Source organism: Pinus tabuliformis, chromosome 1_2 (assembly GCF_031772625.1).
Source record: "Pinus tabuliformis cultivar Carrire ecotype Pingquan chromosome 1_2, CPIR1, whole genome shotgun sequence".
Classification (NCBI taxonomy): Eukaryota; Viridiplantae; Streptophyta; class Pinopsida; order Pinales; family Pinaceae; genus Pinus; species Pinus tabuliformis.
Window position 1 is genome coordinate 777,653,005 of NC_142298.1, and position 20,596 is coordinate 777,673,600.

The 20,596-nt window shown below is 33.4% G+C and overlaps 1 protein-coding gene across 1 annotated transcript; it reads left to right on the forward strand.

Annotated features, from left to right (window-relative positions):
* The first annotated feature begins 18,890 nt into the window (after window positions 1-18,890).
* On the forward strand, window positions 18,891-20,081 carry LOC149208168 (uncharacterized). The gene is made up of 5 exons (XM_089398254.1): window positions 18,891-19,114; window positions 19,228-19,324; window positions 19,547-19,619; window positions 19,750-19,807; window positions 19,964-20,081. Exons 1-5 carry the CDS (start codon window positions 18,891-18,893, stop codon window positions 20,079-20,081), a joined length of 570 nt encoding a protein of 189 aa, XP_089254380.1.
* Window positions 20,082-20,596: the final 515 nt, after the last annotated feature.

The following is a 20,596-nucleotide window of genomic DNA, read 5'->3' on the forward strand; positions in this document are numbered from 1 at the left end:
TGAAGATCACTAAATGAGCCCCAATAATAGAAAAAGGAGAAAAGGTTGGTATATGTTATTTATGAAATTATATTTCTAATTTTGTTAATGCTTTAACCTCCACAGGTGAAGATACAATATTGTAGCGTCATAGACTCGGGCACATGTGTGAGAAGGGGATGCAAATTCTTCACTCAAGAAACTTCTTGTCACATTTGACGCATGTTGATTTGGATTTCAGTGAAAATTGTGTTTATATAAAGTAGAAGAGAGACAGATTTATCAATGTTGCGAAGGAAATACTGAGAAAAAAATTAGAGCTTGTGAAAAAAAATGTATGGGGACCTGCTCAGGTATCATCTCTCGGTGGCTCTCACTATTATGTTATTTTTATTGATGATGCAAATAGGAAAACCTAGATTTATTGTATTCGAAATAAATATGATGTATTTGACATTTTCAAGAAATGGAAATCTTTGGTTGAGAATGAGACATGAAAGAAGTTGAAGTGTCTCAGATCACACAATGGAGGTGAATACTACAACAAATAGTTTTATAACTATCATTCAGAGCATGGAATTCATGGAGAGGAGACAGTTCCAACAACACCACAGGAAATTGATGTGTCATAAAGGATGAACATGACAATCATGGAGCGTGCAAGGTGCATGAGATTGCATGCAAAGTTTCCCATACAATTTTGGGCATATGTTATAGATATTTTTGTTTATCTAATAAACAGAGGGCCTTCAAGTTCCTTGGATGGTGGTATTCTAAAGAAGGCATGGAAAGGTAAAAAGGAAAATTATTCATTTTTAAAGCCTTTTGGTTGTGAAGCCTTTGTTCACATCAATAAATAAAATAGAACAAATCTTGAGGAAAAATCAAAGAAATGTACCTTTATTGGATATGGTGTTAATGATTTTGGTTATCACTTATATGATTATGAAAACCACAAAATAATTAGGAGCAAATATGTCATGTTTAATGAAAATTCCTTGTGTAAGGATCATATGCAGGGAAAAAAATAGGAAAAGGAAAACGAAGAATACACAGTGCTTGATGAGATCACATAAAAAGTAAAGGTGCTTGAAAATCATAATGGTTAGCAGCCATGACAACAACAATAACCACAATAGCAATAAACACCTCAAACACCTGAAAGTGGTGTTATAGGATCTACCCAGATAAGTATAGCCCCTAAATGATACTCTCCTTCATTATATTATGTATTGTTGAATGATTCTAGTGAACCAGAAAGATATGAAGAAGCAATGTAGGTAGAAACCAAGGAGAAGTGGAAGCAATCCATGGAATAAGAGATGGAGTCCTTAATGCATAACTAGAATTGGGACTTAGTCAAGTTGCCTATAGGTAAAACAACATCACAAAATAAATGGGTTTACAGGTTGAAGGAAGAAGCTGGAGGTAAACAAAGGTATAAGGCTAGACTGTGGTGAAGGGGTTTGCGCAAAAGAAAGGTATTTACTTTGATGAAATTTTTTCCCTTGTTGTTAAAATGAATTTAATTAGAACTATTTTAAGTCTAGTGGCAACAAAATATTTTCATCTTGAGTAGTTAGATGTAAAGGCAACCTTTCTCCATGGGGATTTAGAGGAAGAAATATATATATGCAGCAATCACAAGGGTATGAGGTCAAAGGGAAGGAAAAATTAATGTGCAAATTGAAGAAGAGCTTGTATGGATTAAAACAAACTCCAAGGTAGTGGTATCTAAAATTTCACAGGTTTATGTCTGAACAAGGTTATACTATATGCCACTTTGACCATTGTGTTTATCTTAAAAATCCAAATGATGCTAGCTATATTATATTGTTGTTGTATGTATATGACATGCTTGTTGCAGGGCCTAGCATACATGAAATAAATGTGCTCAAAGGAAAATTGGAAAATTCATTTGCAATGAAGGATTTGGTTGTTGCAAAACAAATCCTTGGTACAAGAATAACTAAGGAGATGAAAAAACACAAATTAACATTGTCCCAGAGTGAGTACATTGAAAATGTGTTGGAAAGATTTAATATGAAAAATGAGAAACCGGTTAGGACAACTTTGGCTAGAAATTTTAAACTAAGTAAGGAGATGTTTCCTAAGACTTAGGAAGAGATGGATTATATGTGTAAAGTTCCATATGCATCAACAGTTGGAAGCTTAATCTATGCAATGATCTGTAGAAGACGTGATATTGTACATGAAGTAGGATTTTTAAGTAGGTATCTAAACAATCCATGAAAAGAGAATTGGATGGTAGTGAACTAGATTCTCAGGTATTTGCGAGGTACCAAAAATCAAGAATTATGCTTCGGTGGTTCAAACATTGCTTTATAGGAATATGTTGATGTAGATGTGGCAAGTGTTAGAGATAGCATGAGTAGCACCACAAGGTATGTATTTAATGTAGGTAGAACAACTGTTAGTTGGGTTTCAATCTTTCAAACCATCGTTGCACTTTCAACAATGGAAGCAGAGTATGTTGCTGCTACAAAGGCCAGTAAAGAAATGATTTTGTTACAAAGGTTTATGGATGAAGTAGGAGATGGGAAGGTTATACAATTACATCCAAAGTGCCATTCATCTTGCAAACAACTCAAAGTCAAAATTTCATTCCAAGACTAAACATATACAACTTAAATACCATTTCATGTGGTCTGTGTTGGACAATGGAAAGTTGAAGCTAGAAAAGATACAGACTAGTCAAAATCCTCCAAATATGTTAACAAAATTTGTAATGAGGGAGAAACTGAGATTCGTCTCAGTTTCAATTGGTATTTAAGTATGATGATGAAGATGAGAAACAACTAGGTCCAAAGTGGGAGCATTTTCTAGCAAGCGAAGCAGAGGTGGACTTTCTATAATCAATCTCCAAGTGGGTGATTGTTGGGTGTGGAGCCTAATTGTATTTAAGATTAAGAGGTATTGTTTCCAGTCGGGTGTATACCCAAACAATATTTTACAGCCCTCCATGTAGGGGGGTGCGAGGGGGACTTTCCCCCCCGTGGGGGTCCAGGGATAGTGTCCCTGAAGCTAAATATAGATGAAAAATTGCCTTGTAGAATATTGTAATTTCATATGTACAAGTCATTTTTTGTGCCCCACTAAAAATTCTTCTTGCCCCTCCCAAAAGGTTTCCCTTCCCAATATGCAAGAAAAATATTTAGAGTCTCTCTCCCACTACAATATTTGACCTCGACACCCCAAGGTAGATCCCACTCCCTTTATTGGCAACCTTGGTCCCTCCTCCCCACCCAAGGTTGGTGGCCGCTTGTGGGGGGAGAAAATCCCACCTATCATAAGACCAACAACAAGCTATACAAAACATGGTAGAATGAAAATTGTGGTTGATTGATGAGGTGATTATAGAAGCACAATCCCCAAGAGGGTTATCCTAATGATTTTTATATAATTTAACTACAAGGGTTTGGTTAGCCTATCTAAATAACTAGCCTTGAGGAGATTTGTATTTACAAAAAATATGGATATAATTTTTCTACAAGAAACATTGGAAGATGGTGGCAAGATTACCCATGTGTTGGGGTCGTTTTCTTGGGCTTGCTTTACTAATATTTGAATGCCAAGGGAAGATATGTGGGTCTAGATGTAGGTTTTAATCAAATAAACATCAAAGTGTCTGGCTGTTGGGGTTCAAAAATAGCCCCAGGAGCATAATTTCTTTCTTTATTGTAGGTTTGGACATCTATATTTTAAACATTCGTGGCCCATTTCAAGACCAGGTTCCATACTGGGAACAATTGATGAGGACATCCTTCATGTCAACATATATTTTGATAGTGGGATGTGATATTAGTTTCTTGATACGGGCTTCTAAAGTTTGGGGTCTTCATGCTAGGATCAACCCCCTCTCTCATTTCTTTTCTCTCCTTCTCGAGGGTGGAATTTTTTTTGATGTGGACATGATCAAAAGTAAGCCTACTTACAGAAAAACAACATCATGAGATGCGATGATTGTAAAATGCATTAATAATTTTCTTTTCATAGAATATTTGATGGACAGTATAAAATTGTTTAGGCAGTGGATAGGGAATGAAAATGAATCAAATCATCATCCATTTTTTTTGGAATTAAAGGAGGGAGTGCATAAACCAATAAACCCTTTTAAGTTTAATTCCTCCTAGTTAAAACATGATAAATTTCACAATTTAGTCCTGGAGAATTAGATCCCCTTCAATCTGAATGTGAGAGTCCCCATTGCAAACCATTTTGCAAAAAACCTAAAGAAGGTAAAAAGAGCCACCCTTCAGTGGTCCATCTTGAAGAATTATAGGGAGGGTAAAGAACTGAAACCAGTGGAGGAAGAACTAAATAATTTTTAGGATCCTAAAAGGTGGGGTTATGTGATTGATGAATTAAAACAAAGAATAATTTAGCTAGAAGCATCTAAAATAATAATTATGGAAGAGAAGGAGGCCCTATAAACGCTTAAAAGTAAAGGATTCTAGCTAAAGAGTAGGGATGATAATACATGTTTTTTTCAAAATTTCGCGAAAGGGGGAAATACCAAAACACAATATGGGAATTGAATGACTAGGAATGGGGTAAGTCCACCAATTTTGAGCATTTAGCCAGGTTAGGGAAGAGACACTTCAACAACCTATTCAATGCACCTTTTGAAACTTGTATAGTAGAAGTGATTCATGTGGCCTAGGATTTTCCGTGCTTTGTTATTAATAAAGATAACCAACAATTAATGGAACCCGTTTTAGAAGGTGAGGTGCAAGAGGTTCTTCAAAATATCCAAAAATGCAAGGGCCTTGGGCCAGGTGGTTGGCTTATGGAATTTTGTTTTGGGTCTTTATGACATTTTGGGAGAATACATGCTCAGAGTGGTTGAGGATTCTTGAAAAAATGGAAGGATGTTGGAATATTTTAACTCAAATGTTATAGCCCTCTTTCCCAAAGGAGATGAAGCTTAGTAGTTTAATTATTTCAGGCCAATATCTCTATGTAATTGTATTTATAAGGTGATCACTAACATAATTTCAAACAAAATCAAGCGAATACTTTCCAAAAAATGTTTCTGAGGAGGAATACGATTTTTTAGAAGGTCATCATGTTGGGTGTGGAGCTTGATTATCTTCCTGATTCATGCGTATTGTTTTCATCTAGGTGTATACCCAAAGAATAATGTATACCCCTCCATGTGGGGGCCTGTCTGGGAGGTCCATGGGCTAGTGGTCCCCCGACAGGTGTTCGAGGGTAGTGCCCTCAAAGCTAAAAATAAATGAAAATTTACCTTGTAAAATATTGTAGTTTCATATTCAATCTAGGTCGTTCATTAGCAGGGTGATCTCATGGTTTAAGTTATGTTAATTTAAGGATTGTTATCCCTAGAAGGAAACCCTTAGTTTATATGAGGGAATTTTATTACAAATGTGTATTATTATTCTGAGAGACAAAGAGAGAGGAGATTGTGTGAGAGTGAAGAGGAAATTAAACAGATCTGATGTAGGTTTTATCTCTTCACTTTGCTAGACAATATAAAAGGAATGACTGGTTTTTTCTCCATGGAAGTAGCCCAAATTGGGTGAACCATGTATATCGGTGTCTCTCTTTTTTCATGTGTTTCTGTTTTATGTTTCCACAATATTTTATGTGTTCCATTGCTCTATGATTTAATTTTCTAACATGTTACATCCATGAAGCAATTGTGATAGCTCAAGAAGGACTTCACAGCCTCAAAACTAGGAATTTGATAAGCACTGTAATCAAAGTGATCAAAATTAACTTGTCTAAAGCATATGATAAGTTTATTTGGCTATATTTACACCTGAATCTTAGTCACTTGGACTTTAAAGTCCCTTTCATAAATTGGGTTATGAGTTGCATAACTTCCATCTCTTTTGCAGTTTTCATCTATAGATCAACCTCCCCCTTTTTTCATGTGCAGCGAGGGCTTCACCAAGGATGCCCCCTTTCCCCATTGTTTCTCCTTTTGGTGGTCGAAGGTCTTAGCAGGCTGCTATTAAAAGCTAAAATAAGGGGGGACCTAAAGGGTATATATATGGTTAAATATTTGGAAATCACACACCTACTATTTGTAGATGATATCCGACTGTTTAGTGATTGTTCTAGGTGTGACATGGCATCCGTAAATGCTTCTCTTCTCATCTTCCATAAAGCTACCAGAATGCAAGTAAATATTACAAAATAAAACCTCTCCCCACTTGATCTATCTTTCGATGAAGCTAGAAATGATCAAGATTTATTCCCCTTTCATATCAATACATTTAACAATGCTATAAAATATCTAGGGTTCCATCTTAAGCCAAATCATTATCAAAAGGAGGATTGGCAATGGTTAATTGAAAAGCTAGAAAATAGGTTAAAAGTGTGGAGCCTAAAATGGATGTCAAGAGAAGCATGATTGGTACTCATCAAATCAGTACTTGAAGCCATCCCTATCTACTAGATGTCCCTATCTTGGATTCTGAAGGGTGTTCTCAATACAGTGCACAAATGTTTCTCTTGTTTTCTATGGGCAGGAACAAAGGATGAATTTATGCTTCCATGGTTGAGATGGGACAAAATTGTTATTCCCAAAGAATGGGAAGTGTGACGTTTAAAAAATATCCCTTTATTTGTAAAAGCACTGGTTGCAATGGTGTGTTGGAGGTTTCTATCCACAAATAGACTATGCACTTCAATTCTTCACAAGAAGTATATATCCTAGGACCATGGAGGAATGAGTTCGCTCTCCAAACAACAAAAAATAAAATGGGTACAAGGTAGATAAAAATTGCTTCTTAACAATGTCTCTCAATTAGACAATATGGGGCATGGGTACAAGGTAAAGAAACATCCCTTCTTGGCCTAGTTTCATCTTACGTTTGCAATATTGAGCTGGTCGAATTGGTACAATTTTCCTTTATTTGTGTTATTGCATGCTATGTTGTTCAATATATTGGTGCACTTGGTCTTCCATTTTGGGTCGAGTTTATTTGGCTCTTTCTTTTGTTTTGGGGGTTTAGCTTGAGAGGGAAGGTATAAGACATTGGTTTTCTATCTACCTCTCTCTCTGTTTGGAAATCAGATTGCTTACTTTGGGGTGGGAATTTGCTAGTTAAGGAGCCTTTAATCTAGTAGGTTGAGAATATCCAATGTTCAATCTCCCTCTAGGACCTCGACCTATTGCAATTGGGTGTTGGGCAGGGTGTGGTGTTCTTTGGGAGTGGGGTCTTGTTGTTGTGCTAAGAGTGTAAGCTTGTTTTTTTTTCTTTCTATTGTAGTTGTAACTACCCCATGTTCTACTCTCATTGTGTCATTGTAAAGCCGAGTATGCCTCACCAATGAGTTTAAGTGAGTTGGGGAGTAAAAGAAATAGGTAGATTTAGCCTGTATCAGAGGGGGAATTCTACCCAAGGAGAGGAAGTGTCTCTTAATCCTGCCAACTCACCTAGTTCTCCCAAGCATGCTTTGGGTCAGGAAGACATTGGATATCAGATCAAACAACTTAGATTCATTGTGGTTCATATCACTAGAGATAGACATGAATAAATGAATGTGATTATGTCCTTTTTAAATGACCTTCAATGGAATCAGTGGTACATGAAGGAAAAACTGGAAAGTTTGCAAAGGGGACAATGACATCTACATGAAAAGTTGAATAATTTGTAGGGCTACATGACCCATATAGGGAATCATTTTCACTACGAGTTTATGCCTCCATCATTGCCTGGTTCACGACCGAAAAATCTTGCTATAGTAACTTCATTTGATCAATAATAGCTCTTTGTTGTATTCTACTTTTGAGAGTGTTTTAGTTCTATGTTCCTTTCCGCTTTTGGCTAGTCAAATCCTTTTGGAAATGTGTAGTATTTTTTGGTAATTATCCACTAACCAATAGATCTCGAAACATTGAGGCTCGTAGGATTTTGGAAAACAATGGATAAATATGTAACCATTTTGCATAAATAGAAAAAACTAACCAAAAAAAACTAGCACTTTATTCTTGAATCCCTCTTGTTATCATACTTTTATGAAAAAATATCCATATACCTAAAATTAGTATCTTGAAATTATTTATATGAAATAAATATATTTTTATTAAAAAACCATTGATACATTGATTGAAAGGGTGGTTCCTCTTATAATTAAGTGATTGTATTATATTTGTCTTTTTTAAAATTGTTTATATGAAATAAATATATCTTTTTATAAATAATTAATCATATACTAATAAAAATTAATAATACATTGACCTAGATAGTGATGCTCTTATTAAGATTATAATTAATCAAATTTATCATTAGTTTATTAGTTTTTTTTTTAATATGACCATAAATTCATTTTAATTTTAGATTTATTATGTACCATAAGGATTAATGTTTTCCAATATTTTAGTTAAAAAAAATATCACTTACAAGATTTGGTTCCTCATCATAGTATAAATTTAAATTAAATTATCTACTTATTATATCAAGAATTTGTTACAAACGTTAATTAGGATGAGTGAAGCAAATAATATCTTAACTCAAACTGAGTGTGTTGAATAATCCATCATATTTAAATTTATACACACATATATATCATGTGTCAACTCCATGTCAACGATGGAAGAAATTTCCCATATCCAATAAAATGAGCAAAACATTTTTGAAATACTTTCCATTGAAATATTTTAAACATAAAATTATTTTATTTTCAATTAGTCAATAAAATATAAAAATATAATATTGAAATATTTTACTTCAAATGAATATAAATATTTTAATAGTGATTACGTTATTTTATTTTTGTTATTATTTTTTAAATTTACATATCAATTCCATGTTAAATATTGAAGAAATTGTACAATATATTAACTAGTGATTAAATGATTCATCTCCTTCGCATCTCAAGTAAAAAAACATAAAAATAATCTTTGCTTTTTTCCTTACCATTTTGTATCTTTAAAACAAAACAAAATATTTTATTTATAATTAATATTAAAAATATTTTTTTTTTTAAATATCATATATGAACTTCATATTAAATACAGAAAATAAATTAGGTATATTTTCTACATATATTTTTAAAAACTAAAATATTAACTCCATATTAAATGCAGGGAAACAATTATATGTCAATATAAGGAAAACTTCTTTAAGCATAATAAAAAAAAAAAAAAAAAAATATATATATATATATATATATATATATATATATATATATATTATGCTATTTTATTAATAAAACAATTAAAAAAAGTTCTGTGATGGGGGTGGAAATAAAGAAGGTTAAAGCGTTGGGGTTTGAGCCCACATGACCTTTCTGACGAGTAGATCATTAATGAAGGGGGTGGCCCTTGTATGCACAAACATGTACACCCTCCTCATGAATGCAAAAATGGTTAGTGACACCATTTCTCTACTCTGGCATTGTAACCTTGTCTTAATGACAAATTGAAAGAAAAATCTTGTTTCCTACCACATGGGGCATTTCACAAGGAAATTATGAGCGATGCAAAGCTATACCCTAATTGTCTAGATATTACTTTGGTCAAATTGGTTCCGCTTTTTTCTTGTGTGAGTTTGGTGGAACTTTCTTTCAGCTATGTTGTATCCTAAATCTGCTTGGGTGTGAGCCTCGCTTTGGGGTAGTGGAGAACAAGGGGATTGGTGCATGAGTGGAGAGGTGCTTGTATTGCAAAACTTCGCTACTAGCAATGGAGTGTTCATTAAGTTGATGGGTCGTCGACATTTCCTCTATCCCTTCAGGATTTGAGCTTTGAGCTTTCAACAAATGCCTTGTCAAGGGTAAATATTGATTCCTTCACCTGTACTATCAATTCATATTTTAATAATATTTTTGGCTTTTTTGGACAGGTATTATTTTTTTGGCATGGCTATGGTCACCTAGTGGGTGACTTAAAGCCAATATATTTTCACTATTTATGGTTGGTGGTGAATCTCCTAAAATTGTCATTGTCTAACAATTATTCCATCTCGCATTGGTCTTTTTACATTTATATTTTTCACTCCCTCTTACACCTTGAATTGGTTAATATCTTCCTCCATTCCCCTATCACCAATATTGTGTGGAACATTAGTGTATGGCTCTTCTGCATAGAATGGCACGACAACTTATGTGAAACCACTATGGATGGGGTGGTCGTGGACCCCAGGGTCAGAATCACACCTAGAAATAAACACCTTGAGTTGGTTAACCTCTTCCTCCATTCCCCTATCACCAATGATTTTTGTGTGGAACATTATTGTATGGCTCTTCTGCATAGAATGCCATGACAACTTATGTGCAACCACTATGGATGGGGTGGTCGTGAACCCCAAGGTCAGAATCACACCTAGAAACAAGCCCAGGAAGCTGTAGACACTTTCCATTCAGTTGTTATTCTTGAAACCCACAATGTGATCTGTCGCTTTAAATCCTTTGCTACTATGTACTCCTAAGATTTTTCAAATTTAGAAATACTAAAGGAGGTTTCTCATTGGGTTTTTGACCTTGGTCATATCAAGGAAAGAAGCAGGTAGTACCTCAACTCCATATCTCTTCACTAGTAGATGAATAACTTGTTGGGTAGGGTCTTAAAAAATAGATAGGAGGAAAGATACATCTTTTCTGCTTTGGAAGAAATCAAACATGCTTAGATAAATAAATATGTTTACTTGGAAATATTGTGTTAGGCCCCTATACTACTAGTGTAACCCCTTATTGTTATTAGTACAACTCCCTTATTATATTGTTGTGCCCATGTAGTCCCCATATCGTTATTATTGTGCCCCATAGAAGCCCACTATTGTTATTATTGTGCCCTTACATTATTATTGTTATGTCGGCTCTGATTATATTATGACCCCTTAGACTCCTATATAGAAAGGATGTCTTGTCATTTGTATTATCAAAGAATTGCTCATTTGTGTAATGTAAAGGAGGTTTCCCCCTCGAAGAGGCTTATTTCTAAGGAATTCATCTATCTTTTCTATCTTTTTGTGAGCTAGTTTCATAACATTTGTTATGAGAGCTTTGGATTCTAGGGTTTTGCTGCTCCAAACAAGTCATCGTGCCATTTTCGCTATAACTATTTTTCTGTGATGTTTCAAAAGCTAAAGCAAAAACCCATTTGGGCCAAAAAAGTTTTGAACTTTGGGTCTGGATTTTAGAGATTTTCTCGCTATATTTGCAAAGATATGATCTGAGGGAGTTGGCATTTTTGTGGACTCCCGAATTACATTCGAAACAGGTGACCTAGGGAAAATAGTCATAACTTTTGTTTTGAGCATCAGATTGAAATCTCATAAGAAGTTTCAGAAAGAGGACAACCTCTAGTTTTCTGTGTATCAGTTTTAGGTACTAAGGTCGAAACAGTGACATGTGGCACGTCATACAAGTTCACTCTACTGAACTAGTCTATTATCAGGTCACTGTGGGAGATTTGGCATAACTCTTCCTTAGAGAATCCAATTTTGATCATACTAGTGGCATTGGAAAGAGGACACAGAGGGCTACTTCAATTCATGATTTTATAACTGGGAGATCCAAAATTATAGAGGTACATCAGATTCAATATTGAGCTCCTACAAGTGAAAAAAGTGTGTATTTTTTAAATTTTTGCATATAAGCTTGGTTTGAAAACTTAGTTTGAAGGAATTCAAAGGGCATAGTGAAGCATTATTATCGGTAATTGATGCCCCGAAGAAAGGAAATGGAAATACCTAGTAATCAACCTGAAAGCTCTAGCATGACTCATGAAGAATAGGAAGAAATGCAACATGATATATCAATATTACAAAACCAAGTGCAACAAATTTCACTCGCACAAAAGGTAACAGAAAATAAGATGGATGGTTTAAAGAAAGACGTAGAAGCTAAGATGGATGGTTTAAAGAAAGGTGTAGAAGCTAAGATGAATGACTTGGAAGCTAAGATGGATGGCGTGGAAACTAAGATGGATGACGTGGAAGCTAAGATGGATGGCATGGACGCTAAGATGGAAGCTAAGATGAATGGCATGGACGATAAGATGGAAGAATTGAAGATAAATTTGAATAAGTTACTACAAGAAATGGTCACCAATGGTGAAAGGGTAGTAAAGGAAACTCATGATGAGAAAAAAATAAATGTTAATCATGATTTCATAGACTCTAATGTTGGATTGAAGACCCACCATGTTCCAAAAATCCATATGAGGAAGTTTGATGGCAAGGATCCCGGAACATGGATACTACAGATGGAGCAAATTTTCTATCTCCATAATGTGAAAAAAACACAAAAGGCATGTATTGCAACTTTATATTTGGAACCAAATCAGTTTATATGTTATCAATGGCTTTGCTCTTGTAAACAAATTGTCATTTGGGCAATTTTTACGGAAGAAATGATAGCACATTATGAGGATACAAAAAGCAACACCTTTTTTAGCCAATTGATAAATCTCAAACAAAAGGGTTCAATGATGGAGCACATTGAGGACTTTCAAAAATTGAATATAATGGTAAATGATATTCCAAAGAAGCAAAGGATTGATGTCTTCATACGTACTTTAAAGGATAACATTCAACATGAAGTTTGTCTTTGGGAATCTAATTCATTGGAGAAGGCATTCAGGTGGGCAAGAAAAATTTAAAGAAAAATTATGGAAACAAGGAATCCCACCACTCATGAATATAATTATGGAAGTGTTTCTTCTCCTAGCCTTCCACAACCTAAAAGGTTTACACCACAACAATTGGAAGAAAAAAGAGAAAAAAGGCTTTGTTACAATTGTGATAGCAAACGCACTAAAGGTCATAAGTGTGTTGAGAAGAAATTATTTTACATAGAGTATGATGAGGAGGAAGAAAAGGATCAAGAAACATCAAAAGAAGAGGATATACACCATGATCTAACCCCATATAAAGAAGAAATGAATCTGACCATATCTTGTAAACCATTGGCAAGAAATACCACTCAAACTCTCAAGATAGGAGGGCATATCAAGAAGAAAAAGGTTCAAGAAGTGAAAGATCACATCAAGAAAGAAGAAATGAATCCAACCATATCTTGTAATGCATTGGCTGGAATTACCACTTGTCAAACTATCAATATAGAAGCACATATCAAGAAGAAAAATGTTCAAGAAGTGAAAGATCACATCAAGCATCAAGAAATGAATCCGACCATATCTTGTAAAGCATTGGAAGAAATTACCACTCCTCAAACTCTCAAGATAGAAGGACATATCCAGAAGAAAAAGGTTCAAGCAGTGAAAGATCACATCGAGCATCAACAAGTTCTCCAACTTTTAAAGGATAACACCACTTTGGTGTAGAATCGAATGAAACAACAAGTAGATCAACATCGCAATAAAAAAAAAATTGATGTAGGTGATTGGGTATTTTTACAGCTACATCTCAAGCAAGTTATTTATGAGAAGGAAATGTTGGAAATACTGCATGCACTTAAGAAATGGTGACCTTACCCAATGAGAAGACACTTGAAGGTAAAAATGGATCATGATAGTCTTAAATACTTTTTAGAACAAATATTATCTTTAGAATAACAAAAAAATGGGTCACAAATATGTTGGGTTATGACTTTGACATCATCTACAGAAAAGTGAAGAAAATTTTTGTTGTAGATGTACTCTCAAGAAAGGATGAGGATGTGGAAGCATTGTTTTGTGTTATTTCTATTATCCAACCAGATTGGATAAACAAAGCAAGGGATTAATGGAAGAAGGAAAAAGAAGTGTAACCACTCATTCAAAAGTTGTAGAATATCCCAATTCAAACAATATTTCCAGAACTTGAAGAGGAAGGAAAAATCATATTGGAACATGGAGCAGTCACAGAAACAAGAACCTAACAACTACAAAATCGATCAATTTTAGAGTATCTCATCAAGTGGAAGAACTTACCCACTGAAGATTCCACATGGGAGGACAAGAATTTTATACAGAAGCATCAAGAACTACTAAAGCATTGAGGACAACACTTTCTGAAGGAGAGGGGCATGTTAGGCCCCTATACTACTAGTGTAACCCCTTATTTTTATTAGTACAACCCCAATATTATATTGTTGTGCCCATTTAGTCCCCATATTGTTATTATTGTGCCCCATAGAAGCACACTATTGTTATTATTGTGTCCTTACATAATTATTGTTAGGTCGGCTCTAATTATATTATGACCCCTTAGACTCCTATATATAGAAAGGAGGTATTGTCATTTGTATCATCAAATAATTGTTCATTTGTGTAAAGTAAAGGAGATTGCCCCCTCGAAGAGGCTTATTTCTAAGGTGTTCATCTATCTTTTCTATCTTTTTGTGAGCTAGTTCCATAACATATTGGATGCCAGGCTAGCACATTTAGAGAGCCATCTCTAGTGTGAGTTTGGCCCTCTAACTCTTTTAGATTTTGACGCCAAAAACCCGACACCCATTACTTCCTCAAACTCTTAATTTTTCAAATGACTAATGGCAATTTTTGTATTATAATGTTATAGTAGATAGGCTTGGTTTGTTAAAGATGATAGTTTTTTGGACAATTTACTTATTCCTTAGGTTCTTAAAAATATCTGGTTTCCCTTTGGGCAAATTGAAACTGCCTACAATGAACTATGTTTAAGATATAAACGGTTGGCTAATTTTATGATTTTTTTTTTAAGTTTTGTTAATGTACAACGAAGATCAGTCGTCATTATCTCCATGAAAATATCTAGGCATATCCATCCGAATGGATCACATCATGTTGTCTCATTCGTAGAGCCTAACCCTAAGAGCATCAAGGAGAATTAACCCTATGACATCCCATTAGAAAGGTGTTTTTAATGACGAGAACTCGACCAATTGAGCTAACCCTCAGGGCTCTTTAATTTATGATATTTTGAAGTAATACAAAAATTAATTTAGAAAAAAGAAGGCAAAATTATTATCTGTCAATGTAAAGAAAACATATTTAAACTAAGGTTTAAATTTTAAGTTGCCATTGCCCTTCAAGAGCTCTCTAGCTCATCATAGAAGGACATAAATTTATTCCCATACAAATAAAAATTAAAATAAAACATTATCTGTCAAATTTGAAATGAGAATTATTTATTATTTTTTCAATTGAAGGGTAAGGATTTTATAATATGTTTTTCTTGTGATTATTTTTAATTTTTTTTCTTTTTACTGATATTTTTTTATGTACCATAAATATTCAAAAAATAAATAATATTAACAATTTTCTCCCTATCATGATAATTCAAGTAAAGAAATGTTATCATGTTTTATACAATAATATATGGAAATAATGGATTCATGTATCACTTATTTATTGAAATTATATCTTAGTAGTGAGCATTGAAGTTCAAAAGCTTTGGTTGTGGTGAATATTTTTGCATCTCACATAGGAGATACAATTCTAATTTGAATTATCTCTCCATCCTCTCCATGTTTGGATTTACAATTGGTACCTACCAATCCTCAAATGATGCACCTCAAGATATTCTTACTTCCTACTCCACTTGACCTATATTTAGTGCCTACATAGCTTGCTTGCAGACTACTTTTTCTACTTGTTTGCAATTATGAATATTACATTCATGTCTTCTTTATGCCTATTTTTTTCCCGTGGAAAGGAACCCATAAATTTATTCATCATAAGTGAGGAACAAAGTTCACATTATTTATATTTTGAATGCAAGTTTTCAGCCTCACAGCAAAGAAATAAGCCCGAAGGCCACAACTAGATGCATGCACACAGGCCTACCAATAAGCCCCAAAATAGGGCAAAACATAAACAAAACAAAAAAAACCTAATGCCTACAAAAAGTCTCTTTTATGGTAACTATGTTATTAGAGGCTTTAAATAGTTTATTATTATAATGATGATTATTTTATATTGGAGATTGCAATGATATTCATAAAATAATACTATATTTTGATTTCCTTTAAAAGCTCATTGCAATTTTTTGAATAATTGGGCCCCTTTTCTTATAAGAAAGAAAAACCTATTTCATTGTAAAACATTTTAATTGTATTTGAAGAACGATAGCCATGAGATGAAATAGTAAATGGTCCTATTAAATTCCCTCCATATGATTCTTATATAGAATATAAGTAAATGGTCCAATTGAATTCTTTCCATATGATTTATATAAAGTACAAGTAAATTGTCCTATTAAATTTTCTCCATATTATTTCTATATTTATTGTAATGTTGGTGAACTAGTGTATTCTATGTCTACTCATTCAAATGTCCCTAGGGTTTTGGTATGTACGTAAGATTATAACTTGATATAATAAAAATTGATGTATAATGTATATATGGTTTTTTTTTCCCCTAAAATTTCATTAATTTTTCATATAAAACGAATAAATTAGTTTAACTTGTGAATATTGAAAAACTAAAATGAATCTAAGCCTTTAAATTGGGATGTAACACTTCCCTTCAAATTTGATCCCACTAGGTTCAACATTGAAGTTATCCTTTCTCTTCAAGAGTTCTCAAGCCTTTCATAAAAGGGCATAAAATTATTTTCCATGAAAATGAAAATTAAAATAAAAAAGTTACTTGTCAAATTAAAAATGAAAATTATTTTAGATTTTTTGAATGGAAGAGTGAAGAAACTTTTCATCATATGTTCTATTTTTATTACCTTTATAATTTTTTTGAATTAATTATTTTTTTCTATTTACCATAACCATTAAAAAAAATGTTAGCAAATTTTACGATCATTCTATTTTAATGAAGCTCAGAGATGCATGTATCACCTATTTATTAACCCATATCATTATGGTGAGAAATAGAGATGCGGTCATATTTATACAATAAAATCCTTTTCTAGTAGAGCCCACACATGCATGTGTTACTTGTTTATTAAAATTACATTTTAATAATGGTTATTGAAGATCAAAACATTTTAATAATGGTTATTGAAGATCAAAAGCATTGATTTTGGTGAATCCTCTTGCTCCTCACAAAGAGAAATAATAATTCCAACTCAAATTGTCTCCCCAACCTGTTGGTGCTTGGATTTAAAAATGGTACCTAGTATTCTTCCTTCACTTGTGGATATTCTCTCTCTCTACTCTATTTGCTTATACTTATTTCATACTTCACTTGCTTGCATTTTTTTCTGGTGTTGCTTGCTTGGATTTATGAATAGTACTTGCATGTCTTCTTTATGCCTATAAATTATGAAGACGTGTCAAAAAAGGTTCAATGTAGGTTTGATTCCTAAAGTTGAGTAGTATAGTACTTATATGTGTTCAATTTTATATGATGTTGTATATCATAATGCACATGTGCACCAATTATTAGGGCTGTAAAATATTTTAGTAAGTTATATTTCTATTAAAAAAAATTGTGTGCACAATTTATTAGGGGTGAAAAATATTTTAGTAAGTTATATTTATGTTAATGAAATTTGTGTCATTGAACGTTAATTTTTTTCTTATATTGTTGGATATTGTAGCTATCTCAGTAAATTAACATAGTAATGTATGAGGTATATATGAAAGTTAAATTTACGTTTTATGTTTATATGGAAAAAATAATTTATTTTAACAAAAGTTAAAATGAAATTGACCATTCAAACTGAAATTTAAATCTTTTTTTCAAATTTGATCCCTAATCCAAACTTTAAAGACATTTAACCAGCCTAGATCCATCTTAACTCCAGATCTATCAAGCCCCAAGAGGGATCAAATCTCTAGAGGTGCAAAACTCTTTTCCGAGTGCAAAACTTGAAGAATAGTTTTCACCTCTAGGAATTTGGTCCCTCTTTGAGCTTGATAGATCTGGAGTTAAGATGGAACTAATATGGTTTAACTATTAATTTTATTTTTTTAGTTTAATTTTTATTCTTATATAATTTCTCTAAGTCAAAATGTTTTGATTAATATTTTTATTTTCTCTGTAATTTGATTGGGTCAAAATATAATAGGGCATTACAATATCTCTTCCATACTGGGATGGAGCATAATGTAATAAAATTAAAAAAAAATTATTAAAAAAAAATTATTGTGAAATGTGAGGTGGTTTTTGGGCATGTGGTATTGACCACCCATGCTATTGGCCCATAGTTGGTATGGTTAATAATATGCATGGTAAATTGGAATGAGTATCCATGGTTAAAATCTTGTTATATTGTAAGTATTATTTTGATTGTGAAATGAGAGATGGTTTTTGGATATGTGATATTGATGAGCCATTCTATTGGCCCGTGGTATGGTATGGTTAATAATATTCATGGTAAAGTGGGGTGAATATCCATGGTTAAATATCTTGTTATATTGTAAGTATTAAGTTTTTATGTCCTTATTAATGAAATTTAAATATAGTTACATAGTCATTATTTTAATTTATATGGTAAAATGAATCTTAATTTATAACTACTATTTATATCTTATATATTTCAATTTGATAGGGGTGTAGATATATCTCAAAAGTAATTACAATCTTTTTTCTTTTAAATTTAATCAAAAAAATATTATAAAATTAATTCAAGTTAAATATTTACGCCGTAAGGCGTTTCCCTCTGAGACGAACTCCCCTGCTGTCTACCTGTCTTCACTGTACACCATTCGATCTTTCGTTAGACGATTGAATTATAATCATCCGTTGATTTACATGTGACAGTTGTGACTAGCTAGAAACTTGCGTAGGCTAGACGCGGGCGGTTGTAACTGGCGGTTCTCGTTTCTTGATAGAATGTGATGGGGCACTAACTTATGAAACTGATTTCAAGCTGGATCAGTTGCAAGATTATCAGCAGCCGAAACCCTCAAACTTAGCACTCCTGCTCGAAAAATTGAAATGTGTGGGATGGACGGACTGCCACGAGGGTGTTCATGTGATGGAGCACTAACTTATGAAACTATTCTTGTTTTAGCAGAATGTTTTGGCTGATTTCGTATTTATTTTGATGAATGTAACAGTGCAAGATCTGTCACGGATAAAACCGCAGATGATGCAAAAGGTGCTTTCGTCAATCAAGCTTTCAGATGACAAGCAAGGCGATTTGGCTCATGTCAATCATCGGGCCAAGGGATTTAGTGGACGCTCTGAGGCATCTAGTCACGCGGAATTGATGGAATTATTTCCCGTATGCACCGGTTTCAGTTCAAACAGAGTTGCAGAAAGAAACATTATTATGCCCTTTGCAATCAGCCAAACTGATCCGGTTTCGAGGTATTTTCATCTCCAGACATTTGTAATTTGATATATTTACTAATTCTTGATAGCTGAGCAAGCTTAAATGTATGATAAGGCTAACTTTGTGTTTTTCGCACTATTTGAAGCAGATCAGTTCCAGCAAAAACCCCCGAGCAGCAGTCCACAGGTCAATTTGTTATTTTTTATAACGGAATGGTGAATGTTTACAATGTGCCAATTGAGAAGGTATTATATTGATCTCAGTGACAAATGTAATACATTTACAACAAATTTCGTATATATTTTTGACGAAACATTTTCATCTTTAATCCTCTTCGTGTTCTTTAATTTATTCGCAGGCTTATTTAGTCATTTTCGTCGAAAGCATAAGCCATTATTAGGCTTTCCGGCTCTATAAGTTCGAGGAAGAAAAGAAGACCTCAGATTAATATCCGCAAAATCCAACAGATATTGAAACCGCTGCATCATAAGCCTGCATCGAACGCTCACAACGAAGATCAGCCTGAAAGACTTTCCGTAGGTAAGACGCGGATCGTGAAATATTTTATATTGAAATTCATACTTTCGATAGAAAGTAAAAAGTATAGAAAGGTTTTCAAGATTGAAAATTGTGTTTTTAACATTATTTTTTTAACTTTTTTCGCGCGCAGGCCTGGAAATTACCCCGAAATTATCTGTGCAACGCTTCCTCCAAAAGCGAATGGAGAGGTAAATAAACTTTATATCATTTTTAAAAATGATGTATATTCAGAAGATTGAATAGCAAATCCAGCATTTAAATCAATTACGATAATTATATTTAGTGTAAATTTAGATGACTGAGTAGGCAAATGTGTATTAAAAGGATGAATTTTTTTGGTACAGAATTAACATTGTGTCTCCTTACACCACGATGAAGCCGATGACATTTCCTTGGAAAGGCAGGAAAGATTCAGACGACCAGATCATCTTCTCGTTGGCTTGCTCATCACATAGATTTTAAGATGTGGGTGGATGGTATTGACCATTAATGGCATCAGCCGGCATTTTCTAATCTTAACCAAATCGTTTTCATCGACATTAAAATAAAAAAATATATAATATGGTTAAAATTATTTTTACTACGATTTATTATTAGAGAAACTAGACCAGTAACGGAAATGTAGACTACAAATCCAAGAGACTACAAATCTAAGAAATTACGTACATATTGTAATAGATAAGAGTATGACCAAAGTCATTAGAACATAAAGTATAACAAAAAAACAATTGAGTAACTAGGTTGTTGTAACCCTGCTGAAAGTATATAAGTGCTAAATGTAGACTACAAAACTACAAATCCAAGAGACTACAAATCTAAGAAATTACATACATATTTTAATAGATAAGAGTATGACCAAAGTCATTAGAACATAAAGTATAACAAAAAAACAATTGAGTAACTAGGTTGTTGTAACCCTGCTGAAAGTATATAAGTGCTAAATGTAGACTACAAATCCAAGAGACTACAAATAATAG

Coding starts and splice junctions, on each gene's coding strand:
- LOC149208168 (XM_089398254.1), top strand. CDS start 18,891: ATGATGCAAAAGGTGCTTTCGTCAATCAAGCTTTCAGATGACAAGCAA. Junction 19,325..19,546: donor ACAATGTGCCAATTGAGAAG/GTATTATATTGA, acceptor AAAATCCAACAG/ATATTGAAACCGCTGCATCA. Junction 19,620..19,749: donor GCCTGAAAGACTTTCCGTAG/GTAAGACGCGGA, acceptor TTTCGCGCGCAG/GCCTGGAAATTACCCCGAAA.